This window comes from Sus scrofa, chromosome 1, assembly GCF_054392235.1.
Source record: "Sus scrofa isolate SSC_HxYL_T2T_F1_AM1 chromosome 1, Sscrofa_HxYL_maternal_Yorkshire_Landrace_v2.0, whole genome shotgun sequence".
Lineage (NCBI taxonomy): Eukaryota > Metazoa > Chordata > Mammalia > Artiodactyla > Suidae > Sus > Sus scrofa.
The window spans coordinates 31,056,881-31,079,205 of NC_139383.1; the positions used below are offsets into that span (position 1 = coordinate 31,056,881).

A 22,325-nucleotide genomic window follows, 5' to 3' on the forward strand; every position below is an offset into this window, starting at 1 on the left:
ACTACCTTCATCCAATTTCCCTTACCCCTACTCTGTTGAGGACAGAACCAAAGAACTGAAAGAGTACTTCTTTAATTGAAGTATAGCTGATTTACAATGTTGTCATTTCTGGTCGAGGGACTGTCTTACGCGTTTTGTAGGATGTTTAGCAAAATCCCTGGCTTCTACCTGCAAGATGCTCATAGCTCCCTTCCCGCCCCCTCCCCCAGTTGTGATCATCAAAAACATCTCCAAATGCAAACAATTATATTTAGAATGGATGAACAACAAGGTCCTACTGTATAGCACAGAGAACTATATACAATCTCCCAGGATAAACCATACTAGAAAATAATGTAAAATAGAATGTGTACATAGGTATGACTGTTGCTTTAATATATAGCAGAAATTGGAACAACATTGTAGATCACCCATACGTCAATTAAAAAAAAAAAAAAAGAGGAGTTCCCGTCGTGGTGCAGTGGTTAATGAATCCGACTAGGAAACATGAGGTTTCGGGTTCGATCCCTGGCCTTGCTCAGTGGGTGAAGGATCCAGCGTTGCCATGAGCTGTGGTGTAGGTTGCAGACATTGCTGTGGCTCTGGTGTAGACCAGCGGCTACAGCTCTGATTCCACCCCTAGCCTGGGAACCTCCGTATGCCACGGGAAGCAGTCCTAGAAAAGGCAAAAAGACAAAAAAAAAAAAAAAAAAAAAAAGAGAAAAGCGTCTCCAGATATAGCCTAATGTGCCCTGAGGATGGATCCTCCCTCCACCCCCATCAGGAACCATGGCTTTAGCCTATCTCAGTGGAGAGACTCCCATTTCTGTTAAAGATCTTTTTTCCTACTTAAGAAAATGTGGCTAGAGAGGAAGCAGTAATATTACTGAGAATGATTCTCTCTACTTATTCCTTTTTCCCTTTACTGAGTCCACTTCATTACGTTTTTTTCTTCTCTTATGTAAGTGGGTATGTGAGGTTGCGATAGCTTCTTCAAAAATGAGCTGCTGCAGATAAGCTAAAACTTGTCTCTGGAAGCAGGTGTAGAATCTGCTTTAAGAGTAAGCCCTTGGCCTGATTTCTGGTTTTGCCGTTTCTTGGTAATATGATATTGGAAAAGCCACTTAATCTTTCCTAAATTTATCATAACCTGTAATGTGGGAATAATGATATCTACTTCATTTGGTTATTGTGAGGATTAAGTAAAAATATTCCTTAAGCATTTAGCATAACTCTCTTCAATAATGTGTTCAATTTATATTATTTACATATAATAGAAATAATATTGAAGATATATTTTGAAAATCTCATGAACACACCCAAAGAAGCATGCCATTTGTGAAAATGACAGTAAGCTATTCCATATACAAATTGAGACACTCAATTTGGTTCTTTACAGAGGCAACAACAAGGACAGAGCAAATCATTTGTTTTGTGCTTGGACAGTAAGAATTAAGACAGCTGTTGCTATCATGGCCTTATATTACAATATACAGATGTATGAAATGAACATGTTCTACACTCTTAGATAATGTTATATATCTATTTCAATAAAACATTAAAAATAAATGCATTTAGAATAGCAAAAAAGATATTTGCTAGCTTCTGCTTTTTTTTAAGTGTGTGTTTAACAAAATGGAGAAAGAAACTTTACTTTGAATGCCTGAAGTACACATTCAATACAATTCTACTGATACAAAAAGATGCTGGAATAAGATAATAAAAATCTAAAACATGATTTCTACTGGTTAAAAGATTGTAATTTTCTACAAGGAAGACTAAATAAAAAGTTTTTGTGTGTATTTTCTCATTCTAAACTTAGCCTTTTTGTGAAATCCTCTGAGATGTTCTTCTAGATCCAATTTCTGGGCAAAGCTTTTCCTGGGTACCACATGTGCTTTCAACATCCATGTTAATCTGCTCCCATAACACAGCCTTTATATTTCCATTTAGCCCTCCCTCCATCATATTGTGACTAAATATTTGCATGTCTGTCTCACCATTAGTTACCCATTCCTGGAAGGAAAAAAGTCATAGTTATCTTTTATCTCATAAACCTATCACCCGGTAATTGTCGGTTAAGTAAATTTTCAGATGAAAAAACTAACTAGACCTAAAATAAAAAGAAGATTGACTGATAGCGAAATTCAGTAATTAACACAAGTGAAGCTTTGAGAACTCCATGTCACCATTTAATACTTTGATTTATTTAAAAAAAAAGTACAATTAATTTAATAAGTGATTCAACATCGTTCAGTGAGCAAATATGTACTGAGCCTTTGTGGTTTGCAGGCACTATTTTAGGCATAGGGAAATAGTTCTGAACAAAGCAGATAAGGTCTTTGATTTCCTGGAGCTTAATACACTCCAGTAGGTGAGGTATTGTGTTTTCTTACTCATTCGCAAAATGATGGTACCTATGAGTCAGGCACACATTGACTTAATTTTGGGGACAATGAATAATATTTTCTAGGTGCTGTTAATAAGTGAACTTGGGTGTTATTTCTTGAACCAACTTTTTTTTTTTTCAATTCAACCTTTAATATCTAGGAATTTCTGAAGATGGAGTTATGTTTACCTAGTAAAAAGTCAACTTCCCCTAGTAAAGGGCAATTTGAAATTTATGCTTTGTGCTGCTGCAGCTTTTGTTAATGGCTCTTTTGATCATAGGCGACCCATCATCATGTGGTGTCAGTACTTCTCTGGTGTCAGTGTTTTTCCAAGGCAAGAGAATGGGTAAGAGAACTTGGTGGCTTCTTTCAGAAATACAATTAACTCAGTTATTGCCATGAAAATGCTGTGAAATAAACCACCCCAAAACTTGGTAGCTGGAAATAATAACCACGTATGCACATGAAACTGTAGGGTCAGCTGGTGTGGCTCTGCCATATGCTGCGTGGCTTCACGCCCCAGTTGGCTTCGCATGCCTCTCGGCTTCCCTGGGCAAGTGGGCCTCACTGGGGCGTGTTCTCATCGTGGGGCTGGCACAGAGGACATTCATGAACACATGAGTCCTCCTGATGACAAGGCTTGGAAGTGGCGCACTTTGGTTTCTGGCTACATTCTTTAGCCAAAATAAGCCAAATGGCAAAGCTCAAGTTCAAGGACAAGGAGGTACCTTCCACTCCCAATGAAGCAAAGACAAAGGTGTAGATGTTAGGAGAGTGAGAATTGGAGCAATAATCATAATGACCCTATGATTTCCTGTGGCAGAATAACAAGGAGATCGAAATAGATGAGAAAACAGACTTGTTCAGCTATTCATTTTAGTGTATTGATGACCCTGGCTCCTCATATAAAAAAAGAGGGCCATTTTGGAACTTTTATCTGTAGGAATTTAAAAACTGATGGGCTAAATATGTGTGATCATTAACCTATAAATTAGTGTTTTTCTAATTGTGATTAGTAACATTATTGGGATTTAAATCCTACCCATTTAAACAAATGAAAAAAATTGAATGAAGTAAGGGTTTGTTTGTTTGTTTTTTTTTTTTTTTTGGTCTTTTTTAGGGATGCACCTGTGGCATATGGATGTTCCCAGGCTAGGGGTCAAATCAGAGCTACAGCTGCCAGCCTACACCACAGTCACAGCAATGCCAGATCCAAGCCATGTCTGTGGACCCTCACCACAGCTCATGGCAACGTTGGATCCTTAACCCACTAAGCAAGGCCATGATTGAACTAGCATCCTCATGGATACTAATAGGGTTTGTTACCACTGAGCCACAATGGGAACTGGGGTAAGTGTATTTTTAATGAAAGCCTTTGCTTCTGTTATGAATGCATACTTACATGTGTATTGAGTCATGATGTAAAGTGCATTTTTCCCTATCGTGGTTAAAAAAATTTGAAAGCCACTGTCTTAAGTTATTTTCTTTTTTTTTTTGTCTTTTTTTTGTTGTTGTTGTTGTTATTGTTGCTATTTCTTGGGCCGCTCCCACGGCATATGGAGGTTCCCAGGCTAGGGGTCCAATCGGAGCTGTAGCCACCGGCCTACGCCAGAGCCACAGCAATGCGGGATCCGAGCCACATCTGCAACCTACACCACAGCTCATGGCAACGCCGGATCCTTCACCCACTGAGCAAGGCCATGGACCGAACCCGCAACCTCATGGTTCCTAGTCGGATTCGTTAACCACTGCGCCACGACGGGAACTCCATTTTCTAACTGTAATATATTTTTAAGTTTAACTACAGTCTATTTTTTTTTTTAAATATTTCTTTGGCAGGTACAAGTCATCTGCTTTAAAAGTGAGGTTTTTTTTTTTTTTTTTTTTTTAATGTGTGTTGGTTATCTCCTTTGTATAGATGTTTAATACAAGAGTATTTTTCTTTCAAACCAATCAACCATTAAAGCAGTTTTAATGGACACGTGTTTTCTTTTATATGCTGTTAACACCCATGACTGTCGTTCCTGGTGGCTCATGCTTGAGATTATTTTTAAAGCACTGGTAATATTTACCTTCTGTACTTAGTTTGCTCATGGCTAGCTTCCTGATGCTGGTTTAGAATAAAAGCACCTCCCATTTACTTGTCTCGATAGTATACTGTTACCTTGTGTCAGAAAGATTTATCATCAGCTTTTTTTTTTTTCAGGTTTGGATATCTGTGTCGTCCTGTCTTTATTAACTGCGGTCCAGTCTGTCTTAGCGCAGCAGCGGCTCTAGCCAGTAGCAGGTGTACAGAGAGATACGTACAGATGGTCTCCTCCCAAAGGCAGTGTTTCTGCTCATCCACTGGCTATGTGACCCTTTCCTGAAAAGGTAGGTCTTGGACAAGGTGAACAGCCTCACCAAATCAGGAGACTAGCTGGGGAGCCTAGGTAATCTTTCACAGGGAGAATACCGAAGGGAATAAGAATTATCAATAGTTTGGTATCTATACATTACATTTTTAGGATTTTTTAATGGGAAGATTCACAAGGCTTTTGTCATTTTAGTAAGAGAACCTAAACATAGTTATTTATTTTTAAATAGCTTGCTTTACAGGCGCTTCTAAAAACATTTCACTTTTTTTAAAAATTCACCTGTGGGAAGCCAGAAAATTTTTTAATAAGTGGAAACACGACTTCTTAAAAATCTCCTTTCCTTGTAAATGAAAGAAATTTCATGTTGTGTTTGTTGGCTAGTTTTTTTTTCATGTTGTGTTTGTTGGCTAGTTGGGGAGGTCTTTTTTTTTTTTTTTTTTGTCTTTGTTTTGTCTTTTTAGGGCTACACCAGCAGTATATGTAGGTTCCCAGGCTAGGGGTCTAATCAGAGCTGTAGCTGTCGGCCTACACCACAACTCACGGCAACGCCAGATGCTTAGCCCACTGAGCAAGGCCGGGGATCGAACCTGCAACCTCATGGTTCCTAGTCGGATTCGTTTCCACTATTCCACGAAGGGAACTCCCTTGTTGGCTAGTTTTACTATAATAAAAGGAATCTTTTTTTTGAAACTTTATTATTTTTTAAATTACTCAATGAATTTTATTACTTTTATAGTTGTAAAATAATAGTCACAACAAAATAATAAAAAGAATCTTCATAGAGATTTTTACAGGTTTTAAAATTGTATTATATCTTATCGTTACTATCTATTAAATTACAGAACTAAAATCTTATTTGCATAACTATTATTTGGTGGGGAAAATCCTGGCACATTTCTAAATGACTTCATGTTTTAATGTGTGTATGTGTGTGTGTTTGTGTGTGTGTGTATCCATGCCACGTATTAGATTAATTAACTTAAGGATCTCTGAGTTTTGACGTAAATCTGATGCATATTATCTTTTGAGTATCTACATATCAGAAACACTCTCAGGTATAGTCTGTTTACCTTATCGCAATATTGCTAGAGATTGCAGTCTCTCTTATCTGTGGGTCTATGCTGATGTCTAAGCAAACAAATGGGTTTTTCCATGTTTCCTATTTCTTCAAATGGACACAATTTGATTCCAAGGATGTCCCAACTGGACAACCCATGACTCATGACTTAAATATTTGGAGACCCTGCTCTTTTGTCTTTTTCCTTCTTTTAAAATAAATATTTTTCAAAACTATTTTTAGTATTTTAATAGATAAATTACAGAGCTGCGAACATATTTTTGGAACAGAATTACTATCAAGTCGATTTCAAATTTTGTTTCTAAATTCATACGATATAACAAAAACAGGATATAGATTCAGTTCAGAAATTTAGCAAAGGAGTGATTTCTATAATAAAGGTAAAATCCTTTAATCATGTAAAAAGTTACACAAGCACATGAAGCACAGATAATGTAATTTATTGATAATTATTCGCCAATGGCTTTTTAAAAGTTTTATTGAAAGTTTCATTTGAAACAATTCATAAACCATCTATTTAATTTTACTAAATAATTATTTTCCTGGATATAAAAGTCAAACAGTCTCAGAGTAGGAGACTTGAACTAAATAAAAATTATAGAGAAGAAAGTAAAACTCGGCCATTATTTCACCACCTGAAAAGAGTTAGTGGTAAAATTTAGTCTTATTTTCCTTCTTTTGGTTGTTATTTATTTATTTAACTATTGAGTTTCTATCTTACCATCTTTGAGTAACTGGAGTACATTATTCCATTCCCATTTTTCATGCTTATACAAACATATATGTATATGTTTGTGTCCGTGTGTGTGGCCCTCTGCGTGGCGTTTTAAAACACTGCATTTTTTTTTTCTTTGCTTGAGAAGATATCATTGACACCTTGCTATGTTTCTATGTAAAACTAACCAGTTCCTCCAATTTAACATCTTATTGATCGTCATATATCTACTGAGGTTTATGTGTCTGATACAAGTTTGGACAATTTTGCTTTCTGCTTTTGCCGCTGTTATGAAAACTATTGCACTGAAAGTTTGCTGGGACAAACAATTCAGCATTTTAAACTTTAAAAGTACAGCTGGAGAAACTTTCCACAATTAAATTCTTAGTTATGCATCTTATGATCCAGTCAGGATGTTTGACTTGCTAGTTACTCATCAACTCTGATAACAGCCAGGGGTTAGTGAAATAGTTGAAATTTTAAATTCCAGGTTAATGTTAAGTGTTACTTAATATTACTCACTTTGTCCTTGCCCTCTGGCCCTGTTTTCAACACAGCAGCTGGAGTGAATTTGTAAGAATCTGTCAGATCACTTTGCTAGGTTTGAAACCCTCCAATATTTTCCTTTCTCACTAAAAGGCAGAGCTGAAATTCATGCTGTGACCTCTAAGGCCCTGTTCAGTGTCATTTTGTGCAGCTTCTCTGGTCTCCTCCTCTGTTTTTCTCTGCTTTGCTTACTCTGTTCCAACCACACTGACATCTGCTATTTTGCAAACATACCAGGCATGTTCCCACCTCAGGGCCTTTGCGTTTGCTGACCTCGCTACCCAGATTGCTCTTCCCCCAGATATCTATGTAGCTAGCGCCTCATTTTTTTCAGACATTCAATTCAAATCACCTTTTTCTGTGGCTATCCTATGCTGAATTTCTGTCCTCTCTTCAAACATTCTATACACTTTCCCATTTTTTTTTTCTCCTTAGCAGCTGTTGCAATCTAACTTTTTATTCATTTATCAAATTTCTTATCTGTGACCATCTCTTCTCAGCCACCACCTTCGGTCCCCACTGGAATTTAAAAATATCTGATATCATTTATTTTCACTTCAGAACTTTTTCCTCCTGTGCTTTTTTTTTTTTTTTTTTTTTTTTTGGTCTTTTTAGGGCTATACCCTCTATAGAGGTCCCCAGACTAGGGGGTCAATCCTAGCCGTTGCTATTGGCCTACCCCATAGCCACAGCAAAGCCAGATCCAAGCCTTGTCTGTCTGTGGCAACGTTGGATCCTTAACCCACTGAAAAAGGCCAGGGATCAAACCTGTGTCTTCATGGATTCGTTTCCACTGAACCACAACAGGAACTCCCTGTGCTTCTAATTTGATCTTTGAGGATGCTTTTACTAAATTTTGTTTAAAGTTGTTCTTTTTCAGCTTCTAGAATAGCCGTCTTTTCTAATTGACATGGCCTCTCTCTTTGCTGCCACTCTATTTCCCTGACTGGCTTGCATACAGTTTTTGATGGTTCATGTCAGGGGTGTGGAAATTCTTGGCATCTGTGAAGACCAGGCTGCCAGAGGCTCTTGGGCAGTAGCTTTTCTTTCATAGCAGTTCTGTTTACAATGCTTACTTCCAGTTCTTAAATGTTATGACTTTGTTTAAGCTTGTTTTTTTATTTATTTTTATTTTTTAAGTTTGATTTTTAAAAGTGTATCTCTTTATTGCATTTCAATTTTAAAACAAAATTTGCCAGCATTCTTTTAAATTCAACTCTGTGTTTGATTTTCATGAAGCTAATTAAACACAGCCACATTGTGGCTTAGTTTCCCAATGCTTTTGTGTGTGTGTGTGTGTGTGTGTGTGTGTGTGTGTGTGTGTATGTTTGTCTTTTCTATCTGCATATGGAGATTCCCAGGCTAGGGGTCTAATCGGAGCTGCAGCCACCAGCCTACACCAGAGCCACAGCAACATGGGATCCGAGCTGCATCTTTGACCTACACCACAGCTCATGGCAATGCCAGATCCGTAACCCACTGAGCGAGGCCAGGGATCGAACCCACAACTTCATGGTTCCTACTCAGATTCGTTAACCACTAAGCCATGACAGGAACTCCTTCCCAGTTCTTAAGATCCTAATTCTCATAACTTTTGCAACAGCCATGCTTCTCTGCAAAGAATTTTTTTGTTTTCAAAAAGGACACATGGGTAGTATATTTTATGAACACTTGAATATGGTAGACCATCTTTCACAGTCACATGACATATTTCTTGCATATAAAAGACTCTGGCTTCACATTTTTCTCCTCATAGCTCTATATAACCTCTTTTTGAATTAAGGGGTTCAGTATTCCTGATAAGTTGGAGATCAGCTTTATTCTTGGTTCATGTGAAGGTAAGTTGTTTTGAGGTTTTGGATTTGTAGGAAGTAACCAAATTACATCTACTGTAAAGTTAAATTCTAGACTGTATTAACTGTGAGTGCAAGTGTATAGCAGGTGTCTTTATTTAGATAAGAAAGTGAGATAGCCATGCAAATTTCAGCAGTTTCTATTTCCCAAGAAATACTAATGGGGACACATGGCAGCTGGCAACCCTCACACAGGGTACAGTCTCATTAGATCAGTAAGTTTAGTCTTGCTAAGCCCTTTGCTCCTTTAGTTAGGCCTTGAAACATGCCTTCAGAAGATCTTTTTTCTTTTTTTCTTTATAGGGCCACACCCTCAGCATATAGAGGTTCCCAGGCTAGGGGTCGAATCAGAGCTGTGGCCACTGACCTATGCCACAGGATCCGAACCACATCTGCAACCTACACCACAGCTCACAGCAACACCGGATCCTTAACCCATTGAGCAGGGCCAGGAATCAAATCTGCATCCTCATGGATGCTAGTCGGATTCATTAACCGCTGAGCCATGATGGGAACTCCATCCCTTCAGAAGATCTTATCCTAACAATTATTTTTCCATATAAGCATGGTTAAAAATGTCAGACTTTCTTGGTTCTGGAACCAAATACAGAGTCAACAAGTTCCCAGTCCCATCTATAAGAACAAAGAAATTAGGCTCTCTGAATAAACCTGAGGGGGATTAAAATGGCGGAATAGAAGGACTGGAGCTCAACTTCTCTCCTAAAAACAACAAAATTCACAACTAAAGACTGAGAAATCTCCACCCAAATGGACCGAAAACCCATACCCTACTCCAGAAGAAAAAGAGGAGGCCACATCCACAGGTAGGAGGGGTGATTTCATGATATAAACAACCCCATACCTCCCAGGTGGGAAGCTCCACAAACTGAAAACTAACTGGCTCACAGAGACTCACCTACAGGAGTGAGAGTTCTGAGCCCCACATCAAACCCTCACATGCTGGGATCTATCACTGGGAGAAAGAGCCCCTGGAGAATCTGGCATTAAAGGCCAGCGGGGCTTGTGCGCAGGAGCTCTACAGGACTGGGGGAAACAGAGACCCCATTCTTAAAAAGCGCACACAGACTTTCACGTGCACTAGGTCCCAGGGCAGAGTGAGGTCTCCACAGGAACCTAGGTCAAACCTGACTGAAGTTCTTGGAGGACATCATGGGAAAACAGGGGTGAATGTGGCTTGTTGTGAGGGAGGGACATTGAAGGCAAAGCTCTAGGGAATATTCAGCAGTTGCCTTTCTCTGGAGGTGGCCATTTTGGGAAAATCTGACCCCACCCATCAGTCAGGCTGAGAAGCCCCAGGGCAAACAACAATCCAGGTGGGATCACAGCCCCACCCCTCAGTAAACAAGCTGCCTAAAGACCCCTCTGGCACACAGCTGCCTCTAATCCCATCCAGAGACTAAGCCCTACCCACCAAAGGGATTAGAATCGGCTCCACCTACCAGTGGGCAGGCATCAGCCCCTCCCATCAGGAAGCCTACACCAAGCCCCCCATACCGACTTCAGCCACAAGGGGGCAGACACCAGAAGTAAGAGAGGCTACAGCTCTATTATCTATAAAAAGGTCACCACACCAAAAACCTATAAAAATGAAAAGACAGAGAACTATAGCTCAGACGAGGGAGAAAGGAAAAACCCCAGAAAATCAGCTAAGCAATGAGGAGATTCTCAGCCTCCAGGAAAAAGACTTTAGACTGTCAATGCTGAAGATGATGCAAGACATTGGAAATAAACTGGAGGCAAAGATGGATAACTTACAGGAAACACTAACCAAAGAGATACAAGATATAAAACTTAAACAAGAAGAGATGCAAAATACAATAACTGAAATAAAAAACTCACTAGAAGCAGCTAACAGCAGAATACAGGAGGCAGAAGAAAGAATAAGCGAGGTGGAGGACAGATTAGAAGAAATTACGGATGCAGAACAGAAAAGAGAAAAAAGATTGAAAACAAATGAAGAGAGTCTCAGGGAACTCTGGGACAATGTTAAATGCACCAACATCCGTATTATAGGGGTGCCAGAAAGAGAAGAGAGAGAGAAGGGGACAGAAAAAATATTCCAAGAGATAATAGCCAAAAATTTCCCTAACATGGGAAAGGAACCACTCACTTAAATCCAGGAGGCACAACGAGTACCATATAAAATAAACCCAAGGAGGAACACACCAAGACACATATTAATCAAACTGACCGAAATTAAAGACAAAGAGAAAATCTTGAAAGCAGCTAGGGAAAAGAAACAAGTAACATACAAGGGAACCCCAATAAAGTTATCGGCAGATTTTTCAGCAGAAACTCTGCAGTCCAGAAGGGAGTGGCATGATATACTTAAGGTGATGAAAGGAAAAACCTCCAACCAAGAACACTCTACCCAGCAAGGCTCTCATTCAGATTTGAAGGAGAAATGAACAAACCTGAGGATTATTTCCTGGCTTCACATAGTGGATATGACTTTTTCTTAGTATACTTTAAATCCTTTGAGCATCACAGGCTTCCATAAACTCAGCTGGTTACACTGGCTGACAGTGCTTTCTTTATGATGCTCTAATGGTCAAGAACCATCTGAAACTTCAAAGGTTTACCAAAAGTTCCAGTGCAATAATTTCTGGAGGACTTTATGATTTTCATATATTTAGGAGCAATAAAAAAATCACAAAACAGGGTATGGCACAGGCTCTACTCAGATATTCTGAAATAACCTATATGGGAAAGAATCTGAAAATAATGGATATGTGTATAACTGAATTACTTTGCTGTATACCTGAAACTAACACAACATTGCACATCAACTATATTCCAATACAACTGTTTTTAAAAAATCACACAAAAAAAACAGTGTATGTGGATTAAAACAAAGTTTAGTTACAAATTTAGGCCCATATTACTTTTAAATTCCCTCCCTCATATCAATCCTTGTATCATATACTTCCAAGAAAGTCCATTATTGGATCATTTATGTGAACAATAAAATTACGAAGAATTTTGGCAGGAGTAGCCTTGGAAAAAGCAACAGTAGGCCAGGAGCTCATATCTTCAAGATATAGAGAAATGCCTTGGAGGTCTGTAGAATTCTGCAGAAAGAGAAGTTATAGTTTGAACAGTTTCAAAGTTTGTGAGGGTGCAGGTTAGGAAGGAAAGAGAGGGACAATAATCTGCAATGGCAATGAGCGCAAGAGGACACCCCCCCCCCTTTTTTTTTGGTCTTTTCTAGGGCTGCACCTGCAGCATATGAAGGTTCTCAGGCTAGAGGTCTAATTGGAGCTGTAGTAGCTGGCCTACGCCATAGCCACAGCAACTCAGGATCCAAGCCGCATCTGCAACCTACACCACAGCTCATGGCAACTCCAGAGCCTTAACCCACTGAGCAAGGCCAGGGATTGAACCCCCAACCTCATGGTTCCCAGTCGGATTCGTTAACCTCTGAGCCATGATGGGAACTCCAAGAGGACCCTTTTAGACCAAGTCCTATAATATAAAGGGTAGCTAGGGATGCAGGAGAGAAACAGCTACCTTAACAAGGCTATAGGACATGAGATATCCTCAGGGGAAAGGCAGGTTTAGTTAAAGAGAGGGGAGCATTTTAAAAAGAACTTGAAGAATTAGGGTGATGACCATAGCTTCAGAGGGCACACTTGGAAGAGTTTGGGGGGTAATGGGTGATAAAGCTGGGAGATGGGTACAGGGTAGGAGCTGTACAGAGCAATATGGACTTGAGAGTCTGAACAGTTAGAGATGGGTGGTTAAAGGAACCAGGGACAAAGAGAAATTAACCTCCATGGCCCTTTATTGGGAAGTTGGGGGCACTCTCCCAGTAAGTTCCTGTCCTGCTAGACAGATCTATTTTAAACTATAACACCTACAGATATATTTTTAAATCATATGTCATTTTCAAACATTAGGTGATTAGATCATTTGCACAGAACTGTTTGCTTAGCTAGATAATCAAAGAGAGATTTATTAACTTTCCCTATTACTAGTGTATGTTCAACTTGGTAATTTGTATATACAGATAGTAATCATTTCTAGCTAGCTAAATTCTGAGAGCTGGAAGCAAAGAAATAAAAACACTATTATATCATGTTCTTAGATAAGCATTCAACTGATATCATCATAAGGCATTTATTTAAACAATATTTTAACTATTTAAAAGCAAATTATAACATTTAAAAAGATACACAAAAATTATGTGTAATTTGGTCAGGCAAATTATTCTTCTGAAATGTCATTGATGTTATCAACAATTTCCAAGATACTATGCTTTAGGCTCTATTTCTCTGAAACCAGGATGTATAATTATAAGAAGGAAGCCTGTGAGTCACATGCTTTTTATCTGGGAATGGGATATTTTAGATGCATGAAAAACAAGGCGTACAAAGTTGTCAGGTGACTTTTTCATCATTTATGAACAGTCTTCTAAAACTGAACAATCAGTCTCCCCCCCCCCCCCCACTTTCCCTTACTTCTTTCTGGACCCTAGTTCCCACTGACTAAAACTACTCAGTATGATATCAGGTAGGAAGGTTTTCTTGATTGGTAGTAATTACCTAGCAAACACTTCTAGACACTAAGTACAAGAGTGTTGCTTGGAGTTCCCATTGTGGCTCAGTGGGAACGAATCCAACTAGTATCCATGAGGATGCAGGTTTGATCCCAGGCCTCGCTCAGTGGGTTAAGGATCTGGGATTGCTGAGAGCTCTGGTGTAAGTCACAGATGTGGCTCAGATCCCAAGTTGCTGTGGCTGTGATGTAGGTCGGTGGCTATAGGACCGATCTGACCCCTAGCCTGGGAACTTCCATATGCCATGGGTGAGACCTAAAAAGCAAAAAAAAAAAAGAGTATTGCTTGGTTCCTTTAATATGTCAACAGCAAAAGTGAAAGAAGAAAAAGAGGGAAATAGAAAAAAGGTCCAAGTAGAAGATTTTTAACTTTAAATGATAGTGTTGAGTGAACACAAATATCATAGTAAAAAATCCATCATTCCCATAGTGAAATTTTAATTTTAATTCAAATATTACATAGTTCAAACAATATAAATGGATTTAGGCTGTCGTTTGTTCTGTCATGAAATGGGCATGCGTGTCTCTTAAAATAATGCTTATAGAGGCATTTGATGTGAATATGTTTCCTTCTTCCTGGTAATAGAAAGCAGAATGGGATTAGAGGGAGAGATGTTTCAAATTTATTAAAATATGTGTTTTAGTTGATAAATACTTTATTCCTTCAATTCTACTTTTGGGTATATTTAGATTTCCATGTAGTCTTTTTTGTTTTTGTTTTTGTTTTTGCTTTATCCATGGCCGCTCCCATGGCATATGATGGTACCCAGGCTAGGGGTCGAATCAGAGCTGTAGCCGCTGGCCTATGCCAGAGCCACAGCAACGTAGGATCTGAGCTGCATCTGTGACCTACACCACAGCTCACGGCAACGCCGGATCCTTTAACCCACTGAGCAAGGCCAAGGATCGAACCTGCAACCTCATGGTTCCTAGTCAGATTCGTTAACCACTGAGCCATGACGGGAACTCCCCTCCATGTAGTCTTGATCTAGACTGTCAGCCCAGAGGGAGTGAGAAAAGATGAAAAGGAGGATAAGGTAAGATGAAAGAACTCCTGACCTTCTAAGACTTGTTGCTATTTTCTAGCTTTTCACAATATAGTGACAGATTGTTCATTGAATGCCAGAAATTTACATTCTTCCTCCAAACATTCTCTTGCTCTCTTTATATATGTATAGTATTTTATTATATAACATTGCTATTTATTATATAAATTTTATATATAGAAAATGTATTACAAATTCCAGAATTTATCTGAGAATTGTAGAATTACAGAATCTTATATTTCAAACTAATAATTCAGCATTACATTTCCAGCACAGTGGCCAGCATGAAGTAGATGTTTAAAAAAATTGTAGAACAGAACTACTGCACTGAACTTGAAATAAAAGATCCTTCCAAGATCATTTTTTTCAGTGAGAAGTAAGAGGTAAATACTGAAAATGAGAAGAGTCAAATTGCTGATGATTTTCTTTTTTTTTTTTTTTAATTCCAGGTTTGTGGGATACATACATGGAAATAAAAGAAGGAACTCTAACCTGATTATGGATTTTGAAGAAAGGAATGCAAAAGGAAAAGATAAATAGTGGCTAGTCCTCAGGAATGACGTCCTTTTGCCACAATATCATTAATATTTCCTGTGTGAAAAGTAGCTGGTCAAATGACGTCCATGCTTCCCTGTACAGTTTAATGGTGCTCATAATTTTCACCACGGTGGTTGGCAATCTGATAGTTATTATTTCCATATCACACTTCAAGCAACTTCATACCCCAACCAACTGGCTCCTTCATTCCATGGCCACTGCGGACTTTCTGCTGGGGTGCTTGGTCATGCCTTATAGCATGATGAGATCTGTTGAGCGCTGCTGGTATTTTGGAGAAGTCTTCTGTAAAATTCATACCAGCACTGATATTATGCTGAGCTCAGCATCCATTTTCCACTTGTCCTTCATTTCCATTGACCGATACTACGCTGTGTGTGACCCATTGAGATACAAAGCCAAGATCAATATCTTGGTTATTTCTGTGATGATCTTCATTAGTTGGAGTATTCCTGCTCTTTTTGCATTTGGAATGATCTTTCTGGAACTCAACTTCAAAGGAGCGGAAGAGATGTATTACAAACACGCTCACTGCATAGGTGGTTGTTCTGTCTTCTTCAGCAAAACGTCTGGAGTTCTGGCCTTTATGACTTCTTTCTATATACCTGGCTCTATCATGTTGTGCATCTATTGTAGGATATATTTCATAGCGAAAGGGCAGGCAAGATCAATTAATGATACAAATCAGAAGCTTCAGATTGGGTTGGAAGAGAAAAATGGAATTTCTCGAAGCAAAGAAAGGAAAGCTGCAAAGACTTTAGGGATTGTGATGGGAGTTTTCCTAACATGCTGGTGTCCTTTCTTTGTCTGCACAGTTATGAACCCTTTCTTGGACTATGCTATTCCACCCACCTTGAATGATGCGTTGATTTGGTTTGGCTACTTGAATTCCACTTTTAATCCAATGGTTTATGCGTTTTTCTATCCCTGGTTCAGAAGAGCACTGAAGATGATTCTGTTTGGTAAAATTTTCCAAAAAGGTTCATCTAGGTGTAAATTATTTTTAGAATCAAATCCATAGAATTATTACCCTTTACTATTTTGCAAAACAGTTGGTGGTCATGTTTATGAATGCAATATAATATCAACCACGTGTACCAACTATAGGGACTTTTAGCAATTATTTGAGCCAACGATTGTATAGTGACATATGATGCTTATATCTTACTTCCTATTTGCCATTCTTACTATACTTATTGAAGCTTTGCAAGTCCAGATTTAAGGATTACAGTTTAAAGAATTTTTCCTGCCCTTACAGGAACTGCCATGAAATTGACAGCAGTATCTTACTTAGTTGCTCAGTGGTAGAAACTAAGGGGCTACATTTGGAGATGCAAATTAGAATGACTTTGTCATTCATTTGATTGAATATATATGCCTTATTGTAAAATTGACTAAAATCGTACTTTATTTTTTTAAAATCATACTTTAAATGCTATTATTAAATAACTACATAATTTGCTATTTATCACTAATTCTTTTTAATATATTCTAATTATTAAATCTCTTAATGTCTATATTTTTAAAATATATTTTTCCTGATTTTCATACTTGGAGGAAGTTTAGAAAGTAAAGCAGAAGATAATGTATAGAAACAAAGTGAAAACTAAACGATCACTCATAGCTCACTACATGAAAGAACTATATTATTCAAAATTCTTAAAAACATCACTTTTTGGTGACTATATAATATTACATTGATGGATGCACAAAAAATTTTTTAAAGCATTTTTCTCTTGTTGACCACTAAGTTAATTTTGATTTTTTTTTTCAAATAGTGGAAATTAAATGCCTGTTACTTGTTGCTGAAGCTCATGAAAATGTCTGGAAGAATTTCATCATATTTCGAGGACATGAGTGGTGCACTAGGTCTCAAAATATAAGCTGTGTGAAGTAAAAAAATTCGCCTATTGGGCTCCAGGCTACACCAAAGAGAAGCAGTTCTCCATCAAAGCAGCTAAACATGAGGGCTGAGAAGAGTTGGCACACCATGTCTATTAAGACGCATACACAAAAGAAAAATGAGGACCAAATAGTGGTCTCCACCTAAAAGAAGTGGGCCACCATTCTCACTCACAAGGATCAATTTGTAATCCCGTTATTTCTCATCCAGACTTCATGTAGTCCCTGTCATCTTGAGTAGCACCAGGGATTGGATGTATTTATTTAATAATAGTGACTTGTGCTCATGGTAAGTTAGGATAAGGCAGCTAATTTTATTTATTTACTTATTTATCTTTAAGGCCACACTTGTGGCATATGGAAGTTCTCAGGCCAGGGGTTGAATTCGAATTGCAGTTTCTGGCCTACACCACAGCCACAGCAATACAGGATCCAAGCTGCATATGTGACCTACATTGTAGCTTGTGGCAACACCAGATCCTTAACCCTCCCATCAAGGCCTGGGATTGAACCGCATCCTCATGGATACTAGTCGGGTGCTTAATCTGCTAAGACATAATGGGAACTCTGAGGCAGCTAATTTTAAATGAAAATAAAATACATATTTTGTATATAAATTTCTGTTCACAAACACGTCCATCTATTACAGTCTGTTTCAGAACTATATATTTAGTTTCAATGATCTGACTAGATTTTTGTTATAGTAAATTTTAAAAACATTAAAAAAAAACCTTTTCATTTAGTATATGGTAAGACAAGCTATCCCTAATCACTTCTAGTTACAAAAATTACCTTGACTTTTTCTACCTGGGAGACCATATTTTCAAATTTTAAAAAGGGAACAAAAGCGTGTAGACAGTTTTCTGTACCTTATGGCAAGTTCCTACAATTTTCTTCATTTGTTCCTGCACACTCCTAGATATTTTGTACTTTTATGTGTTTGTGTATTTTGCCTGTTATGAGTATTTTTTTAAAAAACCATTATAATTTCTATGTAACTATTATTGTGGGTATACAGTAAAATTTATTTTAGTTTTTCAGTTGACCTGTTTGGGTTTTTGTTATACATAATCATATTATTTTTAAACAATGCTGAGTTTTACCTCCTTTCCAATAGTTATACTTTTGTTTTTTTTCTTTTTTAGGGCCGTACTTGCAGCATATGGAAATTCTTGGGTCGAATAGGATCTGCAGCTGCTGGCCTATACCACAGCCACAGCAAAGCCACATCTGCAACCTACACCGCAGGTTGCAGCAGTACCAGATCCTTAGCCTGTGACCTACATTGTAGCTTGTGGCAACACCAGATCCTTAACCCTCCCATCGAGGCCTGGGATCGAACTGCATCCTCATGGATACTAGTCGGGTGCCAGGGATCAGATTCGAATCAGATTCGAGGCCAGGGATCAGATTCAAATCCTCATGAATACTCATCAGTTTCCTAACCCACTGAGCCACAACAGGAACTCTTCCAATAATTATTCTTATTTACATTCTTTTATGTGCTTCATTAGTTAGAATTTCTAGAGCAATATTGATAATGTTGATAGGAGTCATCTTTGTCTTAACATCTATTTTATTTTATTTAATTAATTAACTATTTATTTTGCTCTTTAGCGCCACACCTACAGCATATGGAGGTTCCCAGCCTAGGAGTCAAATCAGAGCTACAGCTGCTGGCCTGTGCCACAGACACAGCAACACCAGATCCAAGCCACATCTGCAACCGGCCTCATGGCCACACGCATCCTTAACCCACTGAGCAAGGTCAAGGATTGAACCCACAACCTCATGGTTCCTAGTCGGATTCGTTTCTGCTGTGCCACCACAGGAACTCTAATCATCTATTTTAAACTACTATTCAGGTTTTAATAATGAGCCCATATTCTTCTTGGGACAAGTTCATGACTCAGACAACTATACCTTTTTTTATGTAGTATTAAATCTCCTATAGCCTGTTTTTCTTTGTAGCCTCTCCTTTTAATACTCATAATAAAAGATAACCATAGCCCATCCTCTCAGCAAAACAGGAAGAGAAGCTCATTATCTTTCCCTACTCCCAGCTTCAGAATAGATTCCATTCCCTCATGCAGAAGGTATTTTTGTTTTTGGTTGTCCAGAATCCATATCCCAACTGGAGTCCACTTAGCTTTTGTGAAATTTCCCTTCCCAACTAGATAGCCTCTGTTGGAGTTGTAATGAAGAGACTGGCCTTCTGTCTTTCTCTTTAATTAAACAGATAGATGGATAACCTACACACAAATATTTAGAAATTCTGTCTTTAGAAACTGAATCTTAAGTGAAAGGGAAAAGGCAGTGGTTTTTAGTGGAATAATTAGTAGGAAACAGACAAAAAAAAAAAAAAAAAAAAAAGGGTTTGCATCCCACCCACGTAGTAAGATTGTAACCTGACTGCTCTTGGGGTTGGGATTTTTGCTTTTCCGGATTCCAGAGATGCCTAACTATTCGTTTCTGAATTGAGTTATCTATTCTCTCATGGATTCAATGAATCCCAGATAATCTTCTAATGAATTCTCTGCAGGAAGAGTTTTTGGCTGCATGCATGAAAAGAACATTAACTTGATGGTAACATTAACTTGTTATGGTAAATACTAAGAAAGACTTTGCAGCATGACAAGACATTCGTTTCATAGTCTAAACAACGTCCATTTGAAATAGTCTCTTATTCCACTCTCCCCTCAAAGAGAAGTATTGATACAAATTTCCACTCAAGAAGAGAAAAAAATAAATATATTAGCATGTATTAGCCAGAAAGTATGTTGGAACTGATTTATTTGTAGTAATAATATCACCATCTTAAGAAATCAATGAAATGGGACTTCCATCCTGATTTTCAACTTGGTTCCTGAAACCGATAATCCAATCTTTGTAAGAGTCATAAATATTTGCCAAAACAGTAAGATGATAAATTATGGATTCTGGTGAATCAGTTTGTTTAACTGTACATTGTCAACAAGAGCTTGAACATTAACAAATACTTAAAGCTGTATGAAGAATGATTTATATATATAAATGTATCAGACTATAAAATATACCAAAAAATTTTTCAGGGAGGTATTTTTGAGTGCTGCACTCAATAATCTAGCTGATGTAAGACTCAGACATAGACTTTTTTTTTCAAAGATAAAGTATGTATTCATTTTCCACAGTGTTTCAACAAAAGTCATTGAGTATTCAGAGAGATTAAATTTGTCTTTGACAGGTCCTGACCTTCTGTCCCACATTTCTTATTTAAATCAGGACTGTCCAAAAGAAGCATTCCATCAACCATGTATGATCTGAATTCTAGTATATGAGATCAATTTAAATATGGTACACATAAAAAAGTCATGAGACATTTTGGTCTTGTAATAAGTAAGGCAGTGGCCAACTATTACTTGTTAGTAGCTTTTTTGAGATAAGCTACCAAGTCTTCCCTTTCTTCCTTCTTCTTAATGCCAAGGAAGATCATTTTTGTTCCACGGGTGTACTTCTTGGGATTCTCCAAGTACTCCATCAGTGTCTCCTCTCCCCTGGTGATGCCTTTGTTCTTGTCGGCATCTGTGTAAGTGAATCCAGCAGCCTGACCTGTCTTCCACCCAAACAGACCATGGAGGTTTGGGCCAGTCTAGTCCTTGCCTCGCTTTTCCACAGCATGGCACTGAGCACACTTCTGAACAAAAATCTTCTTGCCCCTCTCAACATCATCCATTTTTAAATCATTCTTTTGCCACACATAACAGAGAAGTGGCCACTGGCGAGCTGGATGTCCTGCTCTCTCTACAATTTTTTTTTTTTTTTTTTTTGGTTTTTAAGGCCGCACCCAAGACATATGGAAGTTCCCAGGTTAAGGGTCAAATTGGAGCTACAGCTGCCAGCCTACGCCACAGCCACAACAATGTGGGTTCTGAGCCACAGCCACAGCAACGTAGATTCTGAGCTATGTCTGTGACCCACACCACAGCTCGTGGCAACGCCAGATCCTTAACCTACCAAACAATTCCAGGGATTGAACCTGCATCCTCATGGACACTAGTTGGATTCGTTACCACCGAGCCATGACGGGAACTCCTCTACATTTTTTTTTAAAGCTAGTGCAGAATTACATTATCGTCTTTCCTAATAAATTCCATAATCATGATTATGCAAAAGAATAGCAGATTTATCAAAGGACTATGCAGAAAGAAGTTAACCTGGTGACACATTTCCTCTATGTTAGTCTATGATGTATCAGTGTTTGGCACATAGTACATTGGAAAGACTGTGGGAGTTTTTATTAAAAAATCATTTATATAAAAATACATATACATATCATGTCCTTGCTAAATTTCCAGGGTAGATGTTCTTGTCTTTTATGAAAATATAATAATTCTTAGAAGATTTTAACAATGACCTTATGTGACAAACTTGTTTGCACCCATGTTTAAAAAATTTTTCTTTGATGAAATCCCCAAATCCATTATTCTACACTGCTAGTGACCCCTGTAGCAAGAAAGGTGTTTTGGCAATTAGGTTTTAAAGTGAGCCTGCAACATACCAGGGAGGCATCAGTTCGGCTCCAATCACTGAAGAAATTAAAGTCAATTCAGTGAAAATAGACGACAAAGACCACAAGCGAACACAAGCGAAAGACTTTTTGCTACTAAGAAAAAAATTAGCTTTGCCCTCTATTGTAGCCCCTTTTGATATAGAATCTTCATTTATTCAACATAGGCAATTTACTTCTCATTCTAATATTCGAAATTACTCATTAAGGAACAAACAAAAGGAGTGTATAATTAAGAGATTTCTTGTATCAGCAAACAAAGGTTGAGTTGTGATGTTAGTTGAATGGTTTTTCCGAGATCTCTGAAATCTTCAAGATAAGTGATTCTTTGTTTTTTGACTCATGATGCCAGCTCTGTAAGCATATTTACATCAAATAAGAAAAGACTAAGACAGAAGTCACTGTTTGCCTCTCTTGCATCAGCTGAAGTTTTCTTTCTCAGACTTACACTTTGCCTTTGCTTAATAGTCTGAGAATTCCCCAAACATTCGTTTCCTCAAATCAAGTTTGGTGATAAATGTTTTCCTGTTTCTATGAAGTACAGCTCCTTCCCCAAAGACTTACAGTGTGAAATTATTTCTCATCATGATCAAGGTGGAGCCGCCGATGTGTTAATGATGCCCTCTGGTCTCTATTTACTCAAAAGTTTGTCAAATGAGAAGTGAGAGAAGTGCTGATTATACTTGTCTCTTTGGACTATGGGCTTGACTTGAAGCTTCAAAGTGTCAAACTGTAAATGAAGTGCAATGGACATCAGTAAACATCCAATCAACACGTTTA

At 38.0% G+C, this 22,325-nt stretch overlaps 1 protein-coding gene and 1 pseudogene across 1 annotated transcript; one reads left to right on the top strand and one right to left on the bottom strand.

Annotated features, from left to right (window-relative positions):
- Nucleotides 1–4,648: 4,648 nt before the first annotated feature.
- On the top strand, nucleotides 4,649–18,042 carry TAAR1 (trace amine associated receptor 1). Its single transcript, XM_001924824.5, has 2 exons — nucleotides 4,649–4,742; nucleotides 14,992–18,042. Exon 2 carries the CDS (start codon nucleotides 15,099–15,101, stop codon nucleotides 16,116–16,118), a length of 1,020 nt encoding a protein of 339 aa, XP_001924859.3. The 5' UTR covers nucleotides 4,649–4,742; nucleotides 14,992–15,098; the 3' UTR covers nucleotides 16,119–18,042.
- Nucleotides 18,043–20,278: 2,236 nt separating this feature from the next.
- Nucleotides 20,279–20,851, bottom strand: LOC146406008 (cytochrome c pseudogene; annotated as a pseudogene).
- Nucleotides 20,852–22,325: the final 1,474 nt, after the last annotated feature.